At 45.7% G+C, this 21,001-nt stretch overlaps 1 protein-coding gene across 3 annotated transcripts in view; it reads left to right on the forward strand.

Moving 5' to 3' along the window:
- LOC147114887 (oxygen-regulated protein 1) overlaps positions 1-21,001 on the forward strand; it is a 265,992-nt gene that overhangs the window by 67,497 nt on the left and 177,494 nt on the right. For 2 of the 3 annotated variants that reach the window (XM_085992954.1, XM_085992955.1), the window contains exon 4: positions 20,664-20,827. The exons of the other annotated variant lie outside the window; for it this stretch is intronic. In XM_085992954.1, coding sequence (XP_085849080.1) covers positions 20,664-20,827 — 164 coding nt within the window. The remainder of the gene's footprint in view (positions 1-20,663; positions 20,828-21,001) is intronic. 3 annotated transcript variants of the gene reach the window in all.

A 21,001-nucleotide genomic window follows, 5' to 3' on the forward strand; every position in this document is an offset into this window, starting at 1 on the left:
CTCTTGCCAGAGAGCAGCACATGGAGCGAGCAAAACATAGAAACATAGAAGATAGGAGCAGGAGTAGGCCATTCGGCCCCTCGAGCCTGCTCCGCCATTCAATGCGACCATGCCTGATCATCCAAATTCAGTACCCTGTCCCTGCTTTCTCCCCATATCCCTTGATCCCTTTAGCCTTAAGAAATATATCCAACTCCTTCTTGAATATATTTAATGAATTGGCCTCTACTGCCTTCTGTGGTAGAGAATTCCACAGGTTCACTACTCTCTGGGTGAAGAAATTCCTCTTCATTTCTGTCCTAAATGGCTTACCCCTTATCCTTAGACTGTGACCCCTGGTTCTGGACTCCCTGACCATGGGGAACATCCTTCCTGCATCTAGTCTGTCCAGTCCTGTCAGAATTTTATAAGTTTCAATGCGATCCCCTCTCATTCTTCTCAACTCCAGCAAGTATAAGTCCAATCGACCCAATCTCTCCTCATATGTCATTCCTGCCATCCCAGGTATCAGCCTGGTGACTCTTCGCTGAACTCCTTCCATGGCAAGAACATCCTTCCTCAGATAAGGCGACCAAAACAGCACACAATACTCAAGATGTGGTCTCACCAAGGCCCTGTATAACTGCAGCAAGACATCCTTGTTCCTGTACACAAACCCTCTCGCTATGAAGGCCAACATACCATTTGCCTTCTTAACCACTGGCTGCACCTGCATGCTTACTTTCAGCGACTGGTGCACAAGGACACCCAGATCTCGTTGCACTTCCCCTTCTCCCAATCTATTGCCATTCAGATAATAATCTGCCTTCCTGTTTTTGACACCAAAGTGGATAACCTCGCATTTATCCACGTTATATTGCATCTGCCATGCTTCTGCCCAATCACCCAACCTGTCCAAATCACCCTGGAGTTTCTCGGCATCCTCCTCACAGCACACACGCCCACCCAGCTTTGTGTTGTCTGCAAACTTGGAGATATTACATCTAGTTCCCTTGTCTAGATCGTTAATATATATTGTGAACAGCTGGGGTCCAAGGCCCGATCCCTGCGGTACCCCACTCGTCACTGCCTGCCACTCGGAAAAGACCTGTTTATTCCAACTCTTTGTTTTCTGTCTGGCAACCAGTTCTCTATCTAAGTCAATACCTTGCCCCCAATCCTATGTGCCTTAACTTTACACGCTAATCTCTTATGCGGGACCTTATCGAAAGCCTTCTGAAAGTCCAAATACACCACATCCATTGGTTCTCCCTTATCTATTTTACCAGTTACATCCTCAAAAAATTTCAGTAGATTAGTCAAGCACGATTTACCTTTTGTAAATCCATGTTGACTTTGTCCAATCCTGTCACTGTTTTCCAAGTGCCCTGCTATTACATCTTTTATAATGGACTCTAGCATTTTCCCCACTACCGATGTCAGGCTTACCAGTCTGTAATTCCCTGTTTTCTCTCTACCACCTTTTTTGAATAGTGGGGTAACATTAGGTACCCTCCAATCCATGGGTACTGTTCCAGACTCCATCGAATGTTGGAAGATGATCAGCAATGCATTTACTATTTCTAGGGCCACTTCCTTAAGTACCCTAGGATATAGATTATCAGGCCCTGGGGATTTATCGGCCTTCAATCCCGTCAATTTCCCTAACACCATTTCTCTACAAATACTGATTTCTTTCAGTTCCTCCCTTTCATCAGACCCTATGTTCCCCGACATCTCTGGGAGGTTATTTGGGTCCTCCTTTGTGAAGACAGAACCAAAATATGTATTTAATTGGTCTGCCATTTCTTTGTTCCCCATTATAAATTCCCCTGATTCTGACTGCAAGGGACCCACGCTTGACTTCACCAATCTTTTTCTCTTCACATATCTATAAAAGCTTTTACAGTCAGTTTTTATGTTCCCTGCAAACTTACTCTCATTCTATTTTCCCCTTCTTAATTAATCCCTTTGTCCTCTGTTCAATCCTAAACTGCTCCCAATCCTCGGGTTTACTGCTTTTTCTGGCCAATTTATATGTGCTCTCCTTAGATCTTATGCTATCCCTAATTTCCCTTGTTAGCCACGGTTGAGTCACCTTTTTTGTTTTATTTTTATGCCAAACTGGGATGAACAAATTCTGTAGTTCATCCATGCGGTCTTTGAATGTTTGCCATTGCCTATCCACCGTCAACCCTTTGAGTGACATTCCCCAATCAATCCTACCCAACTCACCTCTCATACCATCGTAGTTTCCTTTATTTAAATTGAGGACCCTAGTCTCTGGCACGCAGCTTTGCAAGGATTGCAGGCTTTCTCATGGTCCAGGGTGCCATTGACTGCATACACATTGCTTTGCGGACGCTGCATGTCAACTCTGCCATGTACCAAAACCGGAAGGGATTTCACTCCCTTAGCATCGAGCTGGTATGTGACCATAGGCAGCGAATCATGCAGGTCAATGTTCGGTATCCTGGCAGTCATGGTGCCTTCATTCTGCGGTAGTCCATTGTGCCATCTGCATGAGCCACCACGGCAAACCAAAGGGTGGCTACTAGGTGACCAGGGCTATCCGCTGCCAACATGGCTGATGACTCCGGTGCGCAACCCAGGCACACATGGGCAGCATGCACTATGCTGGCACATGAAATGTGATAGAGCAGACTATTGGCGTGCTGAAACAATGCTTCCGCTGCCTGGACAGCTCTGGAGGAGCCCTGTAGTACTCGGCAGAGTGCGTGCCAAGATTCGTGGTGGTCTGCTTCATGCTACACAACCTCGCCATCATGAGAGCACAGCCTTTGCCACCAGTTATACCCTGAGCAGCTGAGGAGAAGGAGAAGGAGGAGGAAGAGAAGGAAGAAGCGCGGAGACAACCTAGGCACCCTTTTTCTGGCCAGGCTATCAGTGAAGAACTCATCTGAGTGTAATCCCGGTAACCGCAACTCCAATTCCCCATTCACCGACAATCCCAGACTTTACCTTCCCTTTCTCACTGACCATCACTTCGTCCACTTGGCCACAATGCAAAAATAAAAGCCTCCAAACCAAATTTATAAATCAAATCATATCATATTGCATACAAACATCAACTAAGCACCCTTGTTCATTCCCTTAATGCCCGTCTTCTGTGTGCCTTTGCCTGTCCTTGTGTTCTTATGCAGTGCTACCCCAGTGGCTGCAGCATGGCTGGTGGAAGGCTGCTGACATTCACTGTAGGAGACTGCAGATGGCCTTGGAGGACAACCTCGAGCAGCTCTGGGCCTAGAAGGCCTGGCTGTGGACTGTACCATCTTGGCATGGGCAGCAGCAGTCTGGGTTGGCTGGCTGACAGGCAACAGCAAGGGCATTGGTGGAGTAGCAGTGGTGGGAGACAGGACAGCAGGTTTATGCCCCACAGAACCACTGCCACTCCCCTGGGGTGGCGTCTCGGAAATCGAAATAACCTGTTGGAGGACAGATTGTTGGACTGCTGTGGTACCCTGCAAGCCCCTTTGAACACTGGAATCCAGAGCCATGATGGCAGTACTCCGACATTGGGTGGCTGCTGCTTGTGCTGCAATGGAAGTTGAGACATCGGCCATCAGACGCTGCATATGGTTGTGTCCACAAGGGTGCTAATGAAATGAAAACAGAAAATGCTGGAAATACTCAGCAGGTCAGGCAGCATCTGTGGATAGAGAAACAAAGTTAACATTTCAGGTCTAATTTGTTTGCACGGTCCCTTTAAATTTGCTGTGTGGCCGTGCACGTGTGGTAACTTCAAGCAGCAGCAGCTAGTGGCTGTTTGGGTGCGAGGGCTGTGGGAGAGCCTGTGTGGGACCTCCCGATTGGTGCACGGCTGCATACCTTAGAGGGAACATTGATTGCAGCCATGTCCTGGGAACTAAGCTGCTGACATTGATATCCTCATGACCTCTTCCCACTGGTGGTGGAGCTGTTGCTTGGAGGGCTTCCTGACTGCCGCGCCACCCCCCCCCCCAACCTGAGAAGTACAGGGGCTCCTTCCTCCTGTGGACAGCCTCGACCAATGCTGCATCCGTGAACCTGGGTACCCTCCCTGTACCTCTTCCAACCATTTTAGCCCTTTCATGATGTTTCCCTGCTGTCTGCAGCCAGAGTGCACCTTTCCTTTAAGAGGTGCTAGTTGCCTATAAGTGCCATGAGTGAAGCCCAATAACTCTCCCATGACCCCCCCCTCCCGCACCCAAACAGGCAGGAGCCAAGAAATAGTGCTGGTATCACTGACTGGATGCCTGATTCATTATAATAAGCTACCAGCACCAATTTCCCATGGTTCCTGTGACCATGTGAATAGGCACGTATAGCGTGCGCGCCAACCCCCGCCCACCTGTTTTCAGGCACGATCGAATTTCTAGGCCTATAACCCCGTATCTCACCAACTATATGTAATAAGTATATGAATTTGCAGAGAAACAAGTAGCGTTACAGCACGTACTCCATGCTATACTTTCTATTCTTTTTGCTTACATTGCTAAAGCACCAAACACATCAGCCTTTACGCATCGTTCTTAACCTTTATTAACCTTTTATCTCTCAGGTGGTACACCTTTCATATTTCTTGCAGGAGCTTGAAAATACCAGCAAATAACTGAAACTCAAAACATATGGAATCAACTAGAAATGCTAATTAGCGTTTGCTATAAGGAATAAAACATGAGCACACAACAGGCAGTATTTGGATTGAAGGTTTCTGATAACATAAACTGCCTTGTGCAACAATAGTTGATGCTGACTGTTTGATTTTTCCTTCCTGTGGGAAATCGCCTGGCTTCTGCTTATTGTCTCTGCGTGATGTTGTGGCTAGAATCAATAGTTCAGTGTGAGGAATCTGTATATTAATTAAATAATTTGAGTTGGGCTGACAGAAATGTTCTCAAATTAATGTTAAATTATGGAATTCTTATACAAATTTCAAGTAGCTTTTGTAAAATCCATCTCGAAGTTTATAACTTCTTCGAAGCAACTCAATTATTCAATTGTATTTTTCTACTGATAATCTCTTTTCATGTATATCCCTGTTAAAATTTACAGAAGATAAAATAGTCTGATGCATGGATGGATTGAGAGTAACATAGTGGTGATAATGAGCTATGATGATATCTAACACAAAGAAAGAAAGCCCAGAACTCCATTGCGATGGTGTGAATTATTCTGTACTATGCAGCTTGTGGTGTCTCGAAGTTACTTTTGTGATACCACCATCTGATGTTATCCATTAAATGGTGTTTCAGTATATGCATGATGGCTTTTGATATTCACACATTGGAAATATTGATTCTGTGTGTAGTGAAACTACATTCTATACCAATATACTATTCAAAATAACTAGTAATGTGACAAGTACAGCAGTTCTGCCTTGTTACTTTTTTTTAAATAAATGCTTAAAAGTTATGGTTGTCCAAATTCAGCTCACTTTCTTCAATCTAAAATGGTTGTTCAGCAACACATTTGTCAGTCAGGATAGCAGTGGAAACAGTGGAGGACCGGGCAGTGAGGCCGCCCATTTCTTGTCTGCCGCAGCTAAAAATCACCAGAGGAAGATCCCAACTTTCTATCCCAGTGCAAATCTTACACCTGTCAAAATCCCTCAGGGCTCATTTCCATAGTTGCACTGATCAAGTACACCTACGTTTCCTAGGTTTACATCGCACCTGCAATCTATGTAACTTCAAACGGTTTAACAGCTCTGCCCAGCATTTCAGGCACGTGTGAGTGAGGAATTAATGAGCTGAAGAGGCACTAATTTCAATTACTGATTACAGGCTTTCGAGGAACTTAAAAAAAAAAAATCCTTTCCTTCACATTTTTAATCACTGACACCTAAACTTTCTTTTACTGTAGTGCTTTCTTGCTACCCAGAATTTTTTTTGTGACCCCCCGACTTCCTCTGTCCCAAACCCACACGCAGATCGACTTTCCCCATGGGCATGCCACTCTATGCCATCATAATGGAGGACGAGTTGCAACAACAGCGTGTCAAGGTCAGTGGAAGTCCATCAGGTACAACCCTCCCCAGCATGTGTATGGGTCACACAGGTCCTAGACTCTCCAGGAGACAGTTCAATCACGACTGTCAACGCGTACAATACCGGAACAATATTAGTGCAAGGCAACCTCGACAAATTTGCAATGGCCTTCAGGACACTGAAAAGATCAACTACGAGGGGAATGAACAGCCCCAGAGTGGCCCGCACTCCCCCCAACATTGACAACTTACCAGGAGAAAATCTGCATGGTCAAGGGATGAACGAGCCACACAGTTCAAACCAGACACTAACCCCGGGGAACCACAGCCACACGATACAACTGACAAACCCCAGCATAACTACCACGGAGGAAGCCACATATAGTTCCCCTACCATTCCCAGCCCACCAAGAGAAGAGCAGCATAGCCAGGAAGTGAGTGAGCCTTCCAGGGCCGACCAGCTTAGCCAGGAAGTGAGTGAGCCTTCCAGGGCCGACCAGACACATACCCCGCGATCACACAGCCAGATACAACCAAAAGATAAATGTAATCAATTAGAGATAGAGATGGTTAAACTTAGAGAGGAGGTCCTCAAATTGAATGACAAACAAAAGCAGGAGAGGGAGAGACACAAGAGAGAGCTGAATAGACTTGATAACCAGGTGAATCTACTTAAGAATCAGGTGAAAGAGCTGCAGGAAAAAGAAGAGAGCCATAGAGGAGAGAAAACACCATTAGACCAGCAACCAGAGACTAGAGATAAGACAAGACAGAGCCGGACGGAACGGCTGCACTCCCACACGGAACAAAAGCAACAGACACACAATACAAGGGGTGCCACACAGACCGACCAGCATACTGACTCGCAATCTTCCCCCACCACCATGGAACCACAAGCGAGCCGCTCACAAGAGGTACACACACACCAGACACCCCAGCCCAGCACACACACTATGAGTCCAGGCGAAAGCCACCAGACAGTAAACACAAACAAGGCTGACATCGTAATACTCATAGACTCAAATGGGAAATTTCTATGGGAGAAAAAGCTCTTCCCTAGAAGTAAAGTAGAAAAGATTTGGTGCCCAACAACAGACAGAGCCATGGGATGGCTGACCAAAGCCAGATTAGGCTCCCCCTAACACATAATAATACACACGGGCACAAATGACCTAAAGGCCAAACAGAAAGAGGTAGCAACATCGCTCAGAGCAATGATTAGGAAGGCAAGCAGTACATTTCCAAACACTAGAATCACTGTTTCCACAATATTGCCGAGAACAGACTTCAACAACAACACAATTCATGAGATAAATGCCAGCATAGCAACAGAATGCGAATGAAACCACAACGTACACCTGGCCCAACACCCCACCCTCGATGAAGAATGTCTTTACGACCACGTCCACATCCAAAGGCAAAAAATATCGATCTTTGCTAAAGCCCTGAAGGACGTCGCTTTTAACCGGGTCCATACCCAGACTCCAAGAGAACCCCCCCCCCGACCACCAGAGATCAGCGGGGTACATATCAGGAACACTACAAAGACCACCACCACACCAACCGAGACCGGAGAGGATCCCCATGCAAAACAACATTATCAGACCTGCACCACTCCTGTCCCACAGGGGAATAGGACCGCTACCAGCCAGACAGAGGGAGAGATGCACAGGACGTACGCAATACCTCAGACAGAAACAATCCATTAAGAGACAATAAGCAGATGTGCATCAGCATCTACTTCCGCCTTATGGATCAAGGACTAATTAATAGAAAGAACTGTAACCAAATTGTATTAACTTTTGTAGACAACTGGGGTGATCTTTTTTTTCCCCACACTTAGACACGACAAACACGTACCACTCTTTAACCTATCATAGAAAAAGATAAAACTTAACATGAAATCCTTATATATTTCGACCTGGAATATCCAAGGTCTACGCTCCTCAGTGCGAGAAGTGAAGAGTAGGACCCCAGAGTTCATAGAGGAAACTAAAGATCTAGATATTATCATTTTACAGGAAACTTGGTATAAAGGAAAAGGACACACCGGCTGTCCCCAAGGGTACACTGAGCTAGTGGTCCCCTCCAATAAATTACCAAGTGTAACCCAAGGCAGAGACTCCGGAGGCATACTGATCTGGTTTAAAACAGAACTTAAGAATTACATCAAATTTATAAAAAAGGGCGAAAACCATATGTGGCTCAAACTTGAGAGGGAGATTATCTCAAACACCCAAGATGTTTACATTTGCGCACTTTATATCCCTCCAATCGATTCCCCGTACTACAAAGAGGACACCTTCTCCAACATGGAGGGGGAAATTATCCAATACCAGGCCCAGGGGAACGTGTTGATCTGTGGGGACCTCAATTCAAGAACGGGCGAAGAACCAGACTTCACCAATAATCAGGGAAACAATTACGTATTCGGGAATAACTACTTTGACATCCCTTCCCTTCCATACAGGCATAACTGCGACAAGCAGTCAAATACCAACGGTAAACAGCTACTACAGCTCTGTCGAAACCTGGGTCTGTACATTGTCAATGGTAGGTTCATAGGAGACCTCCTAGGAAGATCGACCTACTGCTCACCTCTTGGCTGCAGCACAGTAGACTATATGATTACAGACTTGGACCCATCCTCTTTCAGAGCATTCACAGTCAAACCACAAATAACACTGTCAGATCACAGCCAAATTACTATGTTTCTCAAAAAGACAGAAACAAACAACATAGAAACACAACCCAGTAAACTGTACAACACCAAAAAATCGTACAGATGGGCCAAAAATGACACGGAAAAATACCAGAAAACAATTAGCAATGCATCAACTCAAGCTCTCTTAGACACCTTTCTGGATAACATATACACTCACAATAAAGAAGGCGTAAACCGGGCAGTTAGTAAACTAAACAATATTTTTGATAATTTGGCAACAAATGCAAACTTGAAAGCTCGCAAGAACAAACCCAAAACAAAAAACTATGAAAAATGGTTTGACCATGATTGCCATAACATGAGGAAAAAACTTAGAAAACTATCAAACCAAAAACACAGACATCCAGAAAACGAGGAATTACGCCTTACTTATTGTCAGACGCTAACACAATACAGAAACACACTCAGGACCAAAAAAGAGCAATTTATTAAGAATACACTCAACTCCATGGAGGAATCCATTGAGTCGAATTGTTTCTGGGACAACTTGAAAACACTACACAAAAAACAACACGACGATTTGTCCATTCAAAATGGGGACACATGGGTAAACCACTTTGAAAAATTATACCAGAAAAACACACTAAGACCAGAGCAACACCAAATACGCAAAAAACTAGAAAAGCTTGAAATGGCCATAAAAGATAACCAAAACCCGCTAGACGCCATAATAACAGAAAAAGAACTTCTTGAAAAACTCAAGGACCTGCGACCAGGAAAAGCTTGCGGGACAGACGGCATACTAAACGAGATGATTAAACACGCAGACGACAAACTGAAACTGGCTATCCTAAAACTCTTCAACTTGGTTCTGAGTGTCGGTTATTTCCCTGACATCTGGAACAAAGGACTCATAACACCCATATACAAAAGTGGGGACAAAATCGACCCAAACAACTATCGAGGCATCTGTGTAAACAGTAACCTGGGGAAGGTATTCTGTAGCATCATAAACAAAAGACTTATAAACTTCCTTGAAGAGCACAATGTCTTGAGTAAAAGCCAAATTGGATTCCTGCCAAACTATAGAACATCCGATCATATCTTCACCCTACAGACCCTAATTGACAAACACGTTCACCATAACAAAAGCAAAATCTACGCATGCTTTGTAGATTTCCAGAAGGCTTTCGACTCCATCTGGCATGACGGTTTATTCCTGAAACTTATCGAAAGCGGGGTAGGAGGGAAAACATATGATGTAATTAAATCAATGTATACAAACAATAAATGTGCAGTTAAAATTGGAGACAAACAAACAAAATACTTCCCACAGGGGCGGGGGGTGACGCAGGGCTCGCCAATCTCACCGACACTCTTTAATATTTACATTAATGGATTGGCAAAACTACTTGAACAATCTACAGCACCCGGCCTCACCCTATATGAATCCAAGGTTAAATTCCTCCTCTATGCCGACGACCTGGTTCTGCTGTCACCAACTAAGGAGGGTCTACAGCAGAACCTGGACCTGCTGGAGTCGTACTGCCAGACTTGGGCCCTGACAATAAATCCCCAAAAAACCAAAGTCCTTGTGTTCCAGCAAAGATCCAAACAACATGGACCCACAATAAATTTCACAGTAGGAACAACCAAAATTGAACAAACCACTCACTACACATACTTGGGCTTAAAAATCAGTTCTACGGGAAACTTCAAACTGGCTGTGAATGAACTGAAAGAGAAAGCAAGAAGGGCTTTCTATGCCATCAAAAAATCAATCCAAATAGAAATCCCAATTAGCATTTGGCTCAAAATTTTCAAATCAGTAATTGAACCAATTGCACTCTATGGCAGTGAGGTCTGGGGATCACTAACACAACAAGATTTTGCAAAATGGGACAAACACCCAATTGAGATCCTACATGCGGAATTCTGTAAAAGTATCCTCCGGACTCAAAGGAAAACAGTAAACAACGCATGCAGGGCGGAACTAGGCCAATACCCATTAATAATCACTATCCAAAAAAGAGCCACCAAATTTTGGAATCACCTACAAATGAGCAACCCCCAATGCTATCACTACGACGCCCTGAAATGCCAAGAGCTGACCATAAAGAAGAATACCCTCAGTCAACTAGTCCTGGGACTCAATAAAGTAACTAATAACAATACTAACAATAACCAGTCCCAGGACAGTGACAGGGTAACACAAAGAATTCGACCCAACACAATCGTCGCTAAGCAAAAGGAAAAATATCTGTCATATTGGGCAGAAACAACAAAAACCCAAAGCAAACTCAATTGCTACTTGGCCCTAAACAGACAATACAACATAGCTGATTACCTGACCATGGTAAAGGATAACAAACTGAAAAGAACCTTGACAAGTTACAGACTTAGCGAACATAGCCTAGCAATCGAAAAAGGCAGACACAGGCAGACCAGGCTGCCAAGAGAAGACAGGATATGCTCTCACTGCAGTCAGGGAGTAGTTGAGACAGAGATGCACTTCCTCACAGCCTGTGGAAAATATCAGGGCATCAGAGAGAATTTCTACCAAAAATTCTCACAAATATGCCCTGAATTCAGAAATCTGACTGACAACCAAAAACTCCCATTCCTACTGGGGGAGGAGAGAAGCTGTGTAACACTGGCGGCACACTATGTTACAGCTTGCCATGAACAGAGGGACAACCAGTAAACTAAGACAAGAGTATATATAAACAAGGCGAATGTATATTTATAAACTCAGGGATATACCTGTTTATACACTGTATGAATGGAACCGCGTTTATGTGTTCAACCATAAATGTATTTTGATGCTTTGGCAACATAAGATGTACCTTATCATGCCAATAAAGCGATTTGTATTGTATTGTATTGCTGTGAATCCAATGGCTCGCCTCTCTAAGGATGACACTGGGCATCTTTGCCAACTTTTGCATGAAGATTTGCAGACTCACTCCACTGCCACAACTGCTCTGTCCATGTCAATGAAAGTGATAACAGCCCTCAACTTTTAGAAGTCCTGTCCTGATCCTTCCAGGCTGTCACAGGGTATCTGTGTAACATTAACCAGGGAGCTGTCAGGGCATATATCCAGTAGATGACGGATGCCCTCTTTCATAGAACAACAAATTTCATCTACGTTGGCATCGCCCACAGGCATCAGAGGCACAAAGCCAGGGACTTCTGCTGAATAGCTGAATGAGCCAAATGAGCCAATGACTTATGTGAATAGGAAGGGGTTTCATTCCCAGAATGTCAAGCTTGTCTGTGATGCAAACCAGGCCATCTCCTCACTTGCCACTGCAAGCACTATCAGAGGGCACATTCTGCAGGACATCCTCATCAACTGATCGACTGCAGAGCCAGCACCTCAGCCTTCCCTTGTTCTGCACACCCTACTAGATGACACCAAAGACCTCTTTAGCCCAGCAGGACCTTGCCAGGAATCCTCACCTGTGTGAAGAAATCTGAATCTGCTGAATGGTCTATTTCCTGGCACTGTAATATTCATAAATACCCTTATCCAGAGTAGAGTGTGAGACTCAATAGCGTGAGTGTTGCTTTAAGGGTGAAGAATGCAGTGATTGCCAGGGTGTAAATAGTGTTGTGACATGCTACCCTGGCCTATCCTCATGAAGTATTTTCACTTTGTTCTGACTGTTGATCATTCTTGGGTATGAGGAAGTTGAGGTCAGTGCCAGTGCCAGCTCCCTGCAGTTAGCACAACTGATGTTGGTATCCAGCTTGGTGAGAAGTGTGAGGCTCCTGTCTTGTACCCCTTGGAGAAGGGCTTGGAGGTCATCATCAAAGAAGCCAGTTTGGCTTCTTCTACCTGCTGTCCTGGCATGGGGCCCAGTCAGCACAACTGGGAATGATAATGCCAATATGGACTGATGCTGTGAGTGAGAGATGCCATTGAGTGATTTGGTGCTTACCTTGTTGGCCAGTGTTCTGCTACTGCCGGCATCTGTAGTCCGCTTTTAGAGAGTTACATTGTTACATAGGATTACATAGGATACTAGCTGGAGTGCCCGGCGGTGCCGAGGGTATTTTGAGGGCATGTTGTTATGAAAAGTAGAAATAATTTTTATATATATATAAATGAGTTTGTCTGTCTGTCTGTCTGTCTGTGTGGGAAGGAGAGAGAGAGAGAGAGAGAGGGAAGGAGAGAGAGAGAGAGGGAAGAGGAGAGAGAGAGAGGGAAGAGGAGAGAGAGAGAGGGAAGGAGAGAGAGGGAAGGAGAGAGAGAGAGAGAGAGGGAAGAGGAGAGAGAGAGGGAAGAGGAGAGAGAGAGAGGGAAGGAGAGAGAGGGAAGGAGAGAGAGAGAGAGAGGGAAGGAGAGAGAGAGGGAAGGAGAGAGAGAGGGAAGGAGAGAGAGAGAGGGAAGGAGAGAGAGAGAGGGAAGGAGAGAGAGAGGGAAGGAGAGAAAGAGAGGGAAGGAGAGAGAGAGGGAAGGAGAGAGAGAGAGGGAAGGAGAGAGAGGGAAGGAGAGAGAGAGGGAAGGAGAGAGAGAGAGAGGGAAGGAGAGAGAGAGGGAAGGAGAGAGAGAGAGAGGGAAGGAGAGAGGGAAGGAGAGAGAGAGAGGGAAGGAGAGAGGGAAGGAGAGAGAGAGAGAGGGAAGGAGAGAGGGAAGGAGAGAGAGAGAGAGGGAAGGAGAGAGAGGGAAGGAGAGAGAGGGAAGGAGAGAGAGGGGGAAGGAGAGAGAGGGGGAAGGAGAGAGAGCGGGAAGGAGAGAGAGAGGGAAGGAGACAGAGAGAGAGGGAAGGAGACAGAGGGAAGGAGACAGAGAGAGGGAAGGAGATAGAGAGAGAGGGAAGGAGACAGAGAGAGGGAAGGAGAGAGAGACAGAGAGAGAGAGAGAGAGGGAAGGAGAGAGAGAGCAGGAAGGAGAGAGAGAGAGCGGGAAGGAGAGAGAGAGCGGGAAGGAGAGAGAGAGAGCGGGAAGGAGAGAGAGAGCGGGAAGGAGAGAGAGGGAAGGAGAGAGAGACAGAGGGAAGGAGAGAGAAACAGAGGGAAGGAGAGAGAGAGACAGAGGGAAGGAGAGAGAGACAGAGGGAAGGAGAGAGAGAGAGAGAGGGAAGGAGAGAGAGAGGGGAAGGAGAGAGAGAGAGAGAAATTCCTGAATCAATACTAATGAATGAACAATTTCTTCACCTCCATTACCATTTTTTTAGCTTCAGGCCTGGCCGGTCTTTAATGGCCGCCACTCACCTCAGCTCAGCTCCCGCTCGGCAGTTTGAAGGATTAGGCCCCACCCACAAATGCCATGAAACACCCCCCAATTGGTCAACCATCACGTCACTCAACGCTAATGAGCGGTAGGATTGGTCAACCGCTAATGAGCGGATTTTGTCCATTTTTTGAACGTTTTTTGTATACTGTCCGAACAATTTTTGTCTGACCAAAAAGTAAATACACCTATGAGACTCCCCTAATCATAAGCTTTCTTTTGATATAACATATGTGTAGTTACGCTCTATAACTTTTGAGTGATGCCCCAGACAGACAGACAGACAGACACCACGATCCTTTTTTATATAGATACGGCACAGAAACAAGCCATTCAGCACAACCAGTCCATGCCGGCGTTTATGCTCCACTCGAGCCTCCTCCCGTCTTTCCTCTTCTAAATCTATCAGCATAACCCTCTATTCCCTTCTCCCTCATATGCTTGTCTAGCCTCCCCTTAAATGCATCTATACTATTCCCTTCAACCACTCCCTGTGGTAGTGAGTTCCACATTTTCACCACTCTTTGGGTAAAGAAGTTTCTTCTGAATTCCCTATTTGTTTTCTTGGTGACTATCTTATATTGATGGCCTCTAGTAATGCCCTCCCCACAAGTGGAAACATTGGGGGAATTTTGCCAGCCCTGGGGAGGTGGGTTTGGAGGTGGGACTGCCGGGAAAATGGCAGAATCTGGGGGTGGGTGCCCATCCACAAGCAGTTAACAGGCAGTTAAGAGGATTATCCCCATTTCACCCCTGCAAGTGCGGGCTTCCCGACGTCGGTTTGAAATTGTTGTGTTTGTGCCTTTAAGAGAAGAACTGATTCTATACTGCAGTACCGGCATTGACCACCCCTGTATATAAAGCCATAGCAGGCTTCTGTATTTCAGTCTTGAATTACTCGCTGTTCAGTAAATACCTGTTTTATTGTTCTCCTACAGTCTGAGTATTATTGATCCTCGGACACTACACTGGCGACGGGCAGGTTTCAACTCACCTGCAGTACTGCATCACCTCATGGGGATCTTTTCCCTGAAGAGAAGCTTCTTGGAGGTCGAAGTCAGAACGGCGGGCGTCGACCGCGGGCAACTGCCCAGGGATCCATCGGAGAGTTGCAGGGGAGGCTGTGGAAAACTGGGCCTGGCTCCCCAGTCGAGGTGTTCCAGCAAGTCGTGCTGGTAGCAGGTAGTGCGCTGACCCTTCCGGACTGCAGCGGGCTCGGGCTCGATCGAGCGGCTCTGCAAAGGGGCCGTGCAGCGTCGTCGGGAGGAAAAGAGAGAGAGAGAGATTGGAGCGGACAGGGCGCGGTCGGTGCTCAAGAACAGGGCAGCGTGGAGAGGATAGAACGCGGGGAAGGAAAAGTGAGACGCGCCGAAGCCGCGGGTCACCGCCATTACCCTGTAGAACGCTAGGAGCAGCGTGGCAGCAAGGGGAAGAAGAAAAAGCGCGGGAGGCGCCATTTTATTCCATTGGGGAAGAAGGAAAAGCACGGGAGGCACCATTTTAATCCATTGGGGAAGAAGAAAAAGCGCGGGAGGCGCCATTTTAAACCACCCAAGATGCCGAAGAGTGGCAGTATCACTGCTTTCGACAACGAGGTAGAAGACTGGACCACGTATGTGGAAAGAATTGAAGTGTACTGCAAGGCAAATGAGGTGGCCGATGGAAAGAAGGCATCGGTATTATTAAATTTGATGGGTGCGAGAACGTACGGCCTATTGCGGAATTTAATTACCCCAGCTAAACCAATGGAGAAAGGTTTTGAAGAGATTGTTAATATCTTACAGGAACACCTAAACCCTACACCGCTGCTGATAGCAGAAAGATTCAAGTTCCATAAAAGAAACCAGCACAAAGATGAGAGCAATGCTAACTATCTTATGGAACTACACAAGTTATCGAAGCACTGCCAGTTCGGAGCAGGACTGGCAGACACCTTGCGGGATAAGTTTGTCTGCGGGCTCCGGAGTGAAGGAACCCAGAAACGACTACTTTCGGAAAAGGACCTGATGCTAGAACAGGCTTTCAGCGTGGCAGTATCCTACGAAGCAGCAGCACGGGGAGCTGCGGAAATACAACAGAAACCACAGGAATACAGCGCTAACAAAATGGCGTATGGAGCAGAAAAGTGCTACCGCTGCGGCAGAACAACCCATGATCAGAAGGACTGCTGGGTTAAGAACAAAGTACGCAGGCAATATGGGAAAATGGGACACACAGCAAGAGTCTGCAGGTCGGGAAAGAAAACCAACACTACAAGAACTACTAAGGAAAAGTACAAGAAAGTAAAGAAATTGACAGACAGTAGTTCGGAAGATCAGGACAGTGATAAGGACTCCGGGAGCAGGAGACTAAGTTGTCTAAAGTTACACAATGTGATCGCAAAGGAGGATCACCGAACCATTTGGGTCAACCTCATGATAGCAGGGTCCCCAGTAAAGATGGAATTGGACACAGGATCAGCCCTAACTGTCATGAATCGACAAGACTATGAGCAGCTATTCTCACACATACCCTTGAAGGACACGTCCATTGTATTGAAGACATACACGGGGCAAAAAGTCTACCCCAGAGGAAAAATAAGGGTGCCAGTTGAATACAACGGCAAGGAAACACAGAAACTGTATCTATATATACTACCAGATGGAGAACCACCATTATTGGGACGTGAATGGATCCGAAAAATACAATTGGATTGGCATTCCATTCAGGCGCTAACTGTGACTGATAAAAAGGATGATGACGTCACACCTGGACAACTGTCAAAAATTCTAACTGATGCGAAAGAGGTGTTCCAACAAGGACTTGGGACTCTAAAAGGAGTAACGGCAACGATAAAAATCGAAGATAACGCAAACCCAAAATTTTTAAAGACCAGACCGGTACCTTACGCGATCCGCCCAGCTGTTGAAACAGAGCTGGAGGGTCTGGAGCGTTCGGGTGTGCTGTCCAAGGTGGACTGGAGCGAGTGGGCCACACTCATCGTTCCTGTAATGAAGAAATCATTGGGCAGCACGCCTGGGGAACCGAAGAAGGTTCGCATCTGTGGGGACTTCAAGGTAACTGTGAACCCAGTCCTGCACACAGTACAATATCCACTTCCACGGATAGAAGATATTTTCGCCTCACTATCTGGAGGGAAACGCTTTACAAAGATTGATCTGGCCCAAGCGTATCTACAAATGGAGGTGGAAGTAGCTCACTATAAACACTCACAAAGGCCTTTACCAGTACAATCGACTGGTATTCGGGGTAGCATCAGTCCCGGCTATTTGGCAGAGGGCGATGGAACAAGTCCTGCAAGGGATCCTGGGGACCCAGTGTTATTTGGACGACATCCTGGTTATGGGCAAAAATGACAGTGAACACCTTGCCAACCTGGAGCAGGTGCTCACGAGATTACAGGAATATGGGCTACGAGCCAACTGCCCCAAATGCGAGTTCTTCAGGAGACAAATCTCGTATTGTGGCCACATGATTGATGAGGAAGGGTTGCATAAGTCGCCGGACAAGATTGAGGCTGTAGTCAAGGCTCCAGCACCGGAAAATGTGTCGCAACTGAGGTCGTTCCTCGGGTTGGTGAACTACTACCATAAGTTCTTGCCGAATTTATCTACAATTCTGCACCCACTGAACGCTCTACTGCAAACTGGAGTAACATGGAAATGGAGTGATGAGTGTAAACATGCGTTTCAGAAAAGTAAATGCCTAATCACTTCAAAAGAAGTATTGGCCCACTACAATCCAACACTACCGATTCGGTTAGCATGTGATGCGTCTCCCTACGGCATCGGAGCGGTGCTGTCACACAAATTCCCTGACGGTTCAGAGAGGCCAATAGCCTTTGCGTCATGCTCGTTAACCTCAGCCGAGCGTAACTACACCCAGATTGACAGGGAGGCCCTCAGCCTGGTGTGGGGGGTGAAGAAATTCAATCACTATCTGCACGGGCAGAAATTCACCCTACTGACTGATCATCAGCCCCTGGTCTCCATTTTTAACCCAAAGAAGGGCGTTCCGGTGATGACGGCGCAACGGCTGCTAAGATGGTCACTTTTTCTAGGGGCACATCAGTACGACATAGAGTACAAGGGTACGAAACAGCATGGAAACGCTGATGGGCTGTCGCGCCTACCGTTGCCTACGGTGGAGGAAGCACCTGCAGTGGACCCTGTTGAGATATTCCATGCGGCCATAGTCGAATGTCTACCTGTTACAAACTCAAGTATAGAGAAGGAAACCCGAAATGACCCGACACACTCTCGGGTCTATGATTTGACGGTGACGGGATGGCCAGCACATGGCGACTCACTGTTGCCAGCATTCTCGACAAGGAGAGAACAGCTATCAGTGTGCCGGGGGACCTTGATGTGTGGATCCCGAGTGGTAATTCCACCCAAGTTGAGAGATAGAGTGCTCAATGAGCTTCATGAGGGTCATCTGGGAGGGTAAAAATGAAGAGCCTAGCCAGGGCGTTTGTGTGGTGGCCGGGAATCGATAAAGAAATCGAGGATATGACCAAGAGATGCACAGGATGCCAGAAGGTCCAAAACGCTCCACCACAGGCCTCGCTACATCCATGGGAGTGGCCCTCATCTCCATGGAAACGGGTACACATTGATTTTGCTGGTCCATTTATGGACTCAATGTTCCTAATCGCTGTGGACGCCCATTCGCAATGGCCAGAGGTCATCAAAATGTCCTCCACCACCACGGAGAAAACTATTGCAGTCCTACAGACCATCTTTGCCAGAACAGATTTGCTCCGACAATGGGCCACAGTTTGTGTCAGAGGATTTCCGGAGGTTTCTGAGGAATAATGGGGTGAAGCATTACACATCTGCCCCATATCATCCAGCCATAAATGGATTGGCTGAGAGGTTTGTTCAGACCTTTAAAAAGGCCATAAAGGCAATGCATAATGACGACATACCACTACAACACAAGGTGGATAATTTCTTGTTTGCTTACCGGAATGCGACACATGCAGTCACCAACCAAGCTCCAGCCATAATGTTCTTCAACCGAAGGCTAAGATGTCACCTGGATTTGCTCAAACCAAACATAAGACGAGATGTTGAGGATAAGCAATTCCAGCACATAAATGAGAAGCCAACCAGGAGCTTCAAGATAGGGCAACCAGTCTTGGCCCGCGACTACCGAACAGAAAAATGGCAGCCAGGAACGATATGCACACAGCAGGGACCACTAATGTACACAGTGGACGTTGGAGAGAGCATCGTGAGACGCCATGCTGACCAGATTCTAGAGTCACAGGAACAAGCCAAACCCATACCACGAGCAGGTGCACCTGGTAATCAACCCGAAGTACAGATTGCGTCTACCTCAGAAGCAGTGGTATTGGAAGCTGACGAACCAACCAATGACAATGAGCCAGAATCAACTCTGCCGCAAGAACAGGATACTCGAGAAAGGCGCTATGCAGTCAGGATCAGGAAGCCTCCTCAAAGACTGAACTTATAAATGATTATTTCATTGATGTATATAGTAGAGAAAATTGTAATTGTAATTAGTTATTATTTAGTTGTTAAATGAATGTTATGTACTGTTTATCTAAAAGGGGAGGAATTGTTGTGTATGTGCCTTTAAGAGAAGAACTGATTCTATACTACAGTGCCGGCAGTGACCACCCCTGTATATAAAGCCATAGCAGGCTTCTGTATTTCAGTCTTGAATTACTCCCTGTTCAGTAAATACCTGTTTTATTGTTCTCCTGCAGTCTGAGTATTATTGATCCTCGGACACTACAGAACTTAGATTTTTTTTGCAGGTTTTCCCGGGATCGTAAGCCTGCAGTAGTTAGAAATGTAAAAAGCAGGCGTTCGGCCTGCTTTTTACAAGGTAAGTGGTCAATTAATTAAAATTAAAACATTTTTTCCACAGGTTTATTATTTTTAAATACTTTAAAGCAAGGTAAGTTTATTTTTAGCCCCGTTAGAATATAAAATTATTTTTTTCAAAAATGTAAATTATTGTTTAAAATAGTTATTTAATGTAATTTATAGTTTATTTTAAAAGTGTGATTTAAAAAAAAAACTTATTTGAAGGTTTACTGCTATTTTGGGGCCGTAGTATTTATAAGTTTTGACAGGTCTTCCTGTCAATCTTATGAATGGGCTTTTCCCTCCTCCGATTGGATGCCCATGGCTCACGTGATCCCAGGGGACGCATCGCACTAACTACGCCCCTGGGATACGCAAGCACAGCGCGTCGGGAGCTGGGCCAGGCCCTGGATCGGAATTGCACGGGGCTCTACAGCTCAACTGCCGGCGCACAAGGTAAGTGCAGGTCGGGGGCTTACACCCGTGGGAAGGCTCCGACTCGAATTTCGGGACCATTGTAACTGACATTAAGAAAATTAGGGGTCTATGGCCAGGAAATTTCTCAGAGCTTCTCTTGCTCTGCTGATGTTACTTCGCTGAAAGTCTCACGTTCCTTCTACAGGCTTTTGCAGGCCAGGTTTGATGTCACCTAATCACTACTTATTGAATTACTAGCTCTCCTATCCAACTTTGTTGCGTCTTGTGGTGTCCAGTACTATGCGGCATGGTCATTCATCTTGCCTTCTCAACATAAAAATGTTTTATCACTAATAGCTATAATTGATAACTATAAATAATTGGCATCAAGACTGAAAGTAACCATAGTATAGGCAAATATGTTAATCATAAAGCAAAATCAGATTAATTATACACAGCAAAATATTTTACATTTGCATTACATGTTTTACTTTCCTGCAAACATTAATTATGTTCCTATTTTCACCATAGGAGGTAAATGGAAGGTAACTATTCTCACTAGTGACCTACCATCTGCAGGTACAACTGCTCAGGCTCACATCACATTCTATGGTGACGAGGGAAAGTCGAGATCTGTTGTACTTCATGGAAATTCTGAAGAAATGTTTCAGAGTGGGCACAAAGACATTTTCACTGTATGTATTGATTAACTGTGGTCTGTTAGTGTGTGGGGTACAGAAAATAATTGAAAAGGTTTTTTAATGTATATTGTTCATCTTATAGTAAATATGTTATTTTTTTTGAGATTTTGGAGCTTCTGTAGATATCATGCAATGTACGTTCCTGGGATGTTGGAACAGCGTTGCCAT

This window comes from Somniosus microcephalus, chromosome 7 (assembly GCF_052327205.1).
Source record: "Somniosus microcephalus isolate GS21.2 chromosome 7, FLI_Smic_1.0, whole genome shotgun sequence".
Classification (NCBI taxonomy): domain Eukaryota; kingdom Metazoa; phylum Chordata; class Chondrichthyes; order Squaliformes; family Somniosidae; genus Somniosus; species Somniosus microcephalus.